At 56.3% G+C, this 8,054-nt stretch overlaps 1 protein-coding gene across 1 annotated transcript; it reads left to right on the forward strand.

The window, feature by feature from the left end:
- Positions 1-4,220: 4,220 nt before the first annotated feature.
- On the forward strand, positions 4,221-7,825 carry LOC123074856 (receptor-like serine/threonine-protein kinase SD1-8). The gene is made up of 6 exons (XM_044497588.1): positions 4,221-5,673; positions 5,758-6,104; positions 6,195-6,405; positions 6,518-6,755; positions 6,899-7,049; positions 7,151-7,825. Exons 1-6 carry the CDS (start codon positions 4,374-4,376, stop codon positions 7,445-7,447), a joined length of 2,544 nt encoding a protein of 847 aa, XP_044353523.1. The 5' UTR covers positions 4,221-4,373; the 3' UTR covers positions 7,448-7,825.
- Positions 7,826-8,054: the final 229 nt, after the last annotated feature.

Raw genomic sequence — 8,054 nt, forward strand, 5'->3', positions numbered from 1 at the left:
CAGGCTTGTCCTTTGCTACAAAAAGGATTGGTCCATCTTGCTGCACTTTATTTACACTTGTTATTCGTTACCCATTACAAATTACCTTATCACAAAACTATCTGTTACCGATAATTTCAGTGCTTGCAGAGAATACCTTGCTGAAAACCGCTTATCATTTCCTTCTGCTCCTCGTTGGGTTCGACACTCTTACTTATCGAAAGGACTACGATAGATCCCCTATACTTGTGGGTCATAAGTGCCAGTGAGCCTCTCCCGCTCCTTCATCACCGACACCCGCTCGCACAGGTTGAGCACCTCTTGCGACGGGTGCTTGGGGTTGTACCCCCAGTTCTGCTTCCCCCACGGCGGCGAGTTGATGAACGGCGGAAGGTTGATGCAATCCTCGCCGAAGTTGTGGACGTAGAAGAAGGAGTTCTGCCATTTCTTGGCAGAATCCTCCAGCGGCATCCTCGGGCAGTCGGCGCCCGACCGCTTGGTGATGACGGTCGCCCCGCACTCAGACATCTCCCCGGCCCTCGGCCCCTGTTGCTTCAGGGAGAAGAAGCGCACCCAGAGGTCGATCGAAAGCTCCACCCCCAGGTACCCCTCGCAGAGGGTAACAAAGCCGGACAACTGCACGATCGCGCCGGCGCCAAGATGGTGGGGCTGGAGCCCGAAGAACTCCAGAAAGTCGCGGAAGAAGCCGCTCGCAAGCAGCCCAAACCCGCGCTTGAAGTGCGGCAGGAAGACCATCCGCTCTAAGCCCTCGGGCCGCGGCTCCCGCTCGCCCCGCGGGAGGCGCGCCTCGACCTCCTCCGCCCTCGACAGGCGCCTGGTGTCGCGGAGGTAGGCGATGTCGTCGAGGGTGACGGTCGAACCCACCCACGATCCTGACGGCAGTGCCATCGACCCGAGCGCGGAAGAAGAAGGAGGAGAAAAGGAAGAAGATGGCGAGAAAGCTCTGCTCAAGACAGCAGGCGTCGCAGCTAGAGGCGGTCGTCGGAAGCAGAGGGAGGATGAAGAGGCAGGGGAGCGCGAGCATGAATGATCTCCGCCGCCCCCTCAGCCCCCAATTTATAGGCCACGATTTGAAACGTGGGGAAGTGGGATCGTTTGTGCTCGCCCCTCCCACTTCCCCGCAATAAGTGCGCACGTACGCACGTAGTAACTGCCTCGAGAATGGCAACCGACCCGCGGACGGTGCAATAAAACCGCACGCGTGGGCCGAGGGTGCGCGGCGGCGGGCCCCAGGCCGTCGCCCCGTCCCGTCACGCGCGTGGCCTGTCAGGCCCCTCCGGCTCCTGGGCGCCACGTGGCGGCCGCGCGAAGCCTGAAAGATTGCCCAAGATTCATCGAACTCCTCGGCTTCCCGCCACAAGCGGGATGCCGCGGTCCGGCTTCCGGAAGCCGGCACACAGTGGGTGTTGCCGGACCCGGCGGTCATCAAATCCACCACTGCAAGGGGGGAAACTGGGAAGGCCCTCCCATCTGAAGACGGCGGACCTTCACAGCTTCGGGGACTACTGTCGGGGGGATGAACCCCAGGCAGGCAACAGAACCCGGATCATTTTCAAAAACAACGGGGCCAGCATCACCCCTCAATCCGGCTCGCACTTGGCCGGGTCGCTCAACCCGGCCAGGCCCTGCGACCCGGCCAGGCTCTGCAATCCAGCCAGACTCCTCGACTCGGCCCCAACAACCAAGCTCAAGACTTCCCCAACAAGCCAGCACCGCCCTTGGCGTGTTCTCCAAACCCGGCCAAGGGTCAGCGGCTGTCCCATCCCAGCCGTACGATGGGACGAGACTCCACCAACTGATGACCGAAGTCACAGTGCCCCGCCCATGCCTCTGGTCAGCCGGACGAGGCAACAGTGCCCCCACCTACCCGCTAACCAGGGCTGGCGTGGAAACAGTGCATCCGACGTCACCCATGACGCCGGCAAGCGGCGACCTGACGGAGTGCCACTGTAGCCGACTCGACTCGGCCACGCCCTGACGACCGACAAGACGGCACACAGTGCCCCATAGGTGCATGGGGCCCGCGCCCGGCGAACCCGGCGAGCCCTGGTACCCGGCGGGTCCCAGCACCGGGTTTCCTGGACACTGACAACCCGGCCCTACGGCCTTGTAACATTACCCTTGTACCCCTGGGGGGTTGACCTATAAAACACCCCAAGTGCCCTCATGCATACGGGCAATCGACTCACACACGCATCCACCCACTCACACGTCTAGCAAGCAACACCCGAGGAGAGGGAGCAGCCTAAGCCTTGGCCTGACCTCCTTCTTCCTCCATACAGCTCTAGGAGCAACTCTGTACTGTTACATATAAACCACACTCGGCAGGACTAGTGGTCTTATCTCTCCGGAGAGCCCCGAACCTGGGTATGTCTTGTGTCCTGCGCTCGCTCATGCCGACCTCGCCTCTGGAGCCCACCAGTGCCCTCGAGCCTCCTCCTATCTTTAGCCATCCCTTGGCATCTGTCATGCGCCCACCACGACAAAGTACTTGAGACACTAAGATCAGGAACTAACCGAACCCATATATGGTTCAGATCTTGCTGCAGAAACTAACAAGGGCAGATGCTGAACCAGACTCACTTTAGCTGCAGCTTCAGAAGACGGAGAGATCGGCGAACTGGCCCCATGATGCGCAGCTGCTTCTTTTTCCTGTTGCTGCTTGTGCATGTCTCCACCTGCATCTCCTGCTGCTCCATCTGCTGCTGCTGCTCCATCTCGAACAGAGGAGCGAGGGGCAGCATTGGAACCAACATGTCGAGCGCGTAGTCCATGCGGAGTTGGTTGTGGTTGTGGTACATGCACCAGACCAAGTTCTCGATCAGTGGGCGGTGGAGGTCTGGCAATCGAGCGTACTCCTCATGGTTGGCAGCCGCCCTCACTGCGCGCGCATGGTTCTTCAGGATTTCAACGCTGGCGTACCAGGTGCTCGCCTCGCGCGCGTAGGAGAGGTTGGTGCTATCGCCGTCGAAGATCTCCTGCAGCGCCTTGTCCCATCCGAGGCCAAATGCCATGGCACGATGGAGGGTTTTTAGGTGGGAAGGTGGAAGTTGGATGGAGAGGCGATGGTGAGGGGTGGTGGTTATCTGTGCAAGGATGGTGAATGTGAATGAATGCACTCTGTGTGTGTGGCGACTGGGATTTTCTGAAGAAAAAACCGAACGGGCGCACTGAATCGATCCAACTACCGTTGCGTAAATTTTTTTTTGAGGAAAAACGAAGGAGCACAAAGCACGACCCAGCTGCCCTGTAAATAGACCGAGCGCCCCCCGCACAGCCCACCACAGCTTGGTCCCGCGTGAAAAAAGGCGTTAACGGCCGCTAACGCCGTCACCGCTGTCGGCCCGAACGCGATCTGCCACGTCAAAACGCTCTCAAAAAACGAATCAGTGTTTTCTGTCTCTGGCAATTATTCTCTGCGGTGCAAAGTGTCACATTTTATAAAATGATAATTTTTGGAGAGCTATGACTCTTATGTGATGGTTGTGTGCATTTTACGCGTGAGAGGCCTTTCCCGTGAAGGGGACTGTGCGGCTGCGCGGCAAAACCCGGAAATAATCACGATGCTGCTCATGGTGGTAGCTCCTCCTCCGCGTCCCCAGTTAGCTACTACTGCACGTATGGGCATGGCATGGCCTGTCTATTTGACATTGGCGATTATGAATCGGCTTAGAGTAGGCTACTACGTACATAGAGGTGAGCGATTAGATTTGCTTGCCTTGAGTACGTATGATGGCGTACCACCGTGAGTTATACTACTTCCCGGCGCGCACCGGCGTCTCAATTCCGGTGGCAGTGGTCAGGTCCTCGCCACTCTAGAAATTGCTGTTCTCTTCGATGCCGGTGAGCCGAGGCTAGTCAGCTTCACCGGCGCGTTGGCCTCGATCTGTCGGTGCCGACTGATCGACGGCCGACGAACTTGGGCGGTGCCGGATCGCCAGCGGCGGCGAGGTTCTTAAGCCCAGCGTTGTCGGTGACGTCCTGATGAAAAGAGAACATTATGCGATTTGTTTTGGCAGCGAGAGGAGAGAATTTTCTAGCGCCGTAGGATGGGAAAGCAACGGACGGGAGCACCGAGGCGGGAGCAGGCAAGTGCACCGCAATATTCGGATCTGATACTGCCACACATCCAAGTGTATATTATTTTCTTCTTCTCCGATTGACATGTCCCATGCAAGTGCATCGTGCTATCGTAGTTTGAACCCGCTGCAGCTGTGCCGGATGCCGACGGACCTGCCCCTTCAGCACTCAATCAGCCACTCAACTAGAGTATCACTTTCCATTCACACATACTCCACCGTCGGCCGGCCACCGGCCACCGGCAGCTCGTATTTGAGCGGCCAATTCCAAAGCAAAGAGATCCTAGAGGCGAGATGAGGAGGAGGAGGCGCGCGCTCTCTCTACTCCTTGTCGCGGCCACCTACCTCTCCATCTCGATCGGCACCGACACCATCGACCTGACCGCGTCCATCACCGGCAACCAGACACTCGTCTCCGCCCGTGGAGCATTCAGGTTAGGCTTCTTCACCCCGCCCGGCAGCTCCGGCGACAGGACCTACATCGGCATTTGGTACGCAGGCATCCCAGTACAGACCGTCGTGTGGGTCGCCAACCGCAAGAATCCGGTCGTCGGATCCCCGGGCGTCCTCAAGCTCTCCCCTGACGGCCGCCTTGTAATCATCGACGGCCAGAACACCACCGTTTGGTCCTCCGCGGCGCCCACCGGAAACGTGGCCACCGCCGCCACCGCTCGGCTTCTCGACAGCGGCAACTTGGTCGTCAGCTCTGATGGAAGTGGATCGAGCCAGAGCGTGGCGTGGCAGAGCTTCGACCACCCGACGGACACGCAGCTCCCGGGCATGAAGATCGGGGTGGATCACAGGAATGGCTTCGCCTGGAACATCACGTCGTGGAGCAGCCCGACTGACCCCTCGCCAGGGGAGTATACGTTCAAGCTGGTCCCCGGCGGGCTCCCGGACTTCTTCCTCTTCGAGGGCCCCGAGAAAATCTACTCGAGCGGGCCATTCAACGGGGCCGGGCTCACCGGAGTGCCGAACCTCATGTCCCAGGATTTCCACTTCGCCGTCGTGGACAGCCCCGACGCGACGTACTACAGCTACTCCATCACCAACCCTAAGCTGCTGTCGCGGTTCATCATGGACGGCACGGCGGGGCGGATGCAGCGGTACGTGTGGCTCGACAGCGCGTGGAGAAGCTTCTGGTACTACCCGACGGACCCCTGCGACACCTACGGCAAGTGCGGGCCGTTCGGGTACTGCGACATGAGCAAGACCCCGCTCTGCAGCTGCCTGCCGGGCTTCGAGCCGCGGTCGAAGCAGCAGTGGGACCTCAGGGACGGGACCAGCGGATGCGTCAGGACGACCAACCTGAGCTGCGGTGCCGGAGACGGGTTCTGGCCGGTGAACCGGATGAAGCTGCCGGAGACGACCAACGCGACGGTGCACGCCAACATGACGCTGGACCAGTGCCGGCAGGCGTGCCTGGCCAACTGCAGCTGCAGAGCCTACTCCGCCGCGAACGTCAGCGGCGGGACCAATCGCGGGTGCGTCATTTGGGGCGTCGATCTGCTTGACATGAGGCAGTATCCGGCGGTGGTGCAGGACCTGTACATCCGGCTCGCGCAGCCAGATGTAGATGCCTTGAACGTCTCGGGTTAGAACAACTTCCCTGTTTGTCCAAGCACAGTTTGTCCCATTTAGAGCAAGTCTTCATGGTCGTAGCTACGCTTGATTGCAGTTGCAGGTAAGCGCCGACGGTCCATGGTGATCGCTGTCGCCGCGGCTATTTCCGGGGTGCTTCTTCTGGCGGCCGCTGGCTGCTTATGTTTCTGGAGATACAAGGCGAGGAGGAAGCGTCGGCGTCAGGAGCCTGAAACGGCGGCAGGCAGTGGAGACAACGTGCTTCCAATGAGGGCCAGGAAACACCCTGATTTGAGCCCAGCACGGGACGACGAGAACAAGGTGAGCAGCGGCGAAGACGATCTGGACCTTCCGTTGTTCGATCTCGCCGTGATCCTCGCCGCCACGGACAACTTCGCGGCGGAGAGCAAGCTAGGTGAAGGTGGATTTGGCCCTGTCTATTTGGTAAGATAAATTAAAAAGAAGATAAATTATTTAAGATCAAGTGACACCTTGTGATCCTTTAGTTTATTGCTTACGAAATATAATGAACAGGGGAGGCTTGAGGATGGGCAAGAAGTAGCTGTGAAGAGGATGTCCAAGAAATCATCACAAGGTGTCGAGGAATTCAAGAACGAGGTGAGACTAATCGCCAAGCTCCAGCACAGGAACCTGGTGAGGCTGCTCGGCTGCTGCATCGAAGAAGACGAGAGGATGCTCGTGTACGAGTTCATGCACAACAACTGCCTGGATACGTTTATATTTGGTCAGTTCATTAATTTAATTTGTTGCACAAGACAAAAACTCGCAGCCACTTTTTCCTATATCAAACGAACACACAGTTAATTCATCACATTGGATGCATTATTATCATGCAGATGAGGCAAAGCGTAAGTTACTGGGATGGAGCAAACGCTTCGAGATCATTCTGGGGATCGCACGGGGTCTGCTCTATCTCCACGAGGATTCCAGGGTCAAGATCATCCACAGAGATATGAAAGCGAGCAACGTGTTGCTGGACAGAAACATGGTCCCCAAGATATCGGACTTCGGCATCGCCAGGATGTTTGGCGGTGATCAGACAACTGCGTACACCTTGAAGGTCATCGGGACATAGTGAGTATTATATAACTCCTCCGTCTCGGCCTTCAAAACCGTCTTATATTATGGGAGGGAGAGTGTATCTTTGAAATCATCGTGTCGTATGTACAACTATTTTCGAGATGTTGACTTATGATGAGGTGGTGGCCGATCATCAGCGGTTACATGTCTCCAGAATACGCCATGGATGGCGTCTTCTCCATCAAATCCGACATCTACAGCTTCGGCGTCATGGTGCTGGAGATCGTCACCGGCAAGAAAATCCGAGGCTTTTACGATGACGAGCTTGATCTAAACCTTTGCGGTTATGTAAGTACCAGCAGCATGATTAATAACAAACACAAGTACTGGTTGATCTTTGGTTAGTTAGTTGTGTTACTGATATACAAATATATATAATCACTTTTCAGGCGTGGATGTTGTGGAAGGAAGGCAGGAGCACGGAGCTCCTGGACGATGCGATGGGCAACACTTGCGATCAGAGTCAGGTGCGGAGGTGCATACAGGTTGCTCTCATGTGCGTCGACGTGCAGCCTAGGAACAGGCCGATGATGTCTTCGGTCGTCATGATGCTGGCCGGCGAGAATGCCACGTTGCCGGAGCCAAATGAGCCCGGAGTTAACCTAAGGAGGAACAGGACCGATACAGGATCTTCTGAAACTCAAAGAGAGTTCAGCTTCACCGTGACTACGACAGATACTAGCTAGGTAGGTACTCCCTCCGTCACTGTCAAAAAAGCTTATATATTATGGAACATAGGGAGTAGTTTAGTTGGGGCTGGAATGGTACGTACGGGTTACAACGAAAGCTTCTTTCCTTTTTCTCAACTTCAGCTACGCTCCCTGGTGAATTATAGTTTATAATTCGGGATGGTAAGAGTAGCGCGTTCTAATTTATTTGTTTTTGGTCGGGTGACGACTTTTTTTAGGGGAAATTAGTTGCTTTATTATTCGTAGTTCATCTCTTCTGCAACCTCGGATCGAACACACTCCGGGGGTACATGAAGCCAGGTTTTACAAAGAGACTTACAGCAACCTTCCCTAGCTAGGACATGTGCTATTTTATTTGCACTCCTACGCACCCATACCATACGGTGCTCTTGGATATCTGGAAGCAAAGTTTTGATCTGCTGAACTAGGTGCCCAGTCTGAGAGAAATCTTTGTTGACGTCGAGCAGCTTCCGAACAGCTTCCTTGGAGTCCGTCTCTAGGATGAGTTTCTGTACGTTTAGTTCATGAGCTAGCAAAATGGCTCGGCGGCACGCCTGCAACTCCGCCACTTCAGGATCCGTGACAGCTGGAAAAAAATGGCAAG

Source organism: Triticum aestivum, chromosome 3D, assembly GCF_018294505.1.
Source record: "Triticum aestivum cultivar Chinese Spring chromosome 3D, IWGSC CS RefSeq v2.1, whole genome shotgun sequence".
Taxonomy (NCBI): Eukaryota; Viridiplantae; Streptophyta; class Magnoliopsida; order Poales; family Poaceae; genus Triticum; species Triticum aestivum.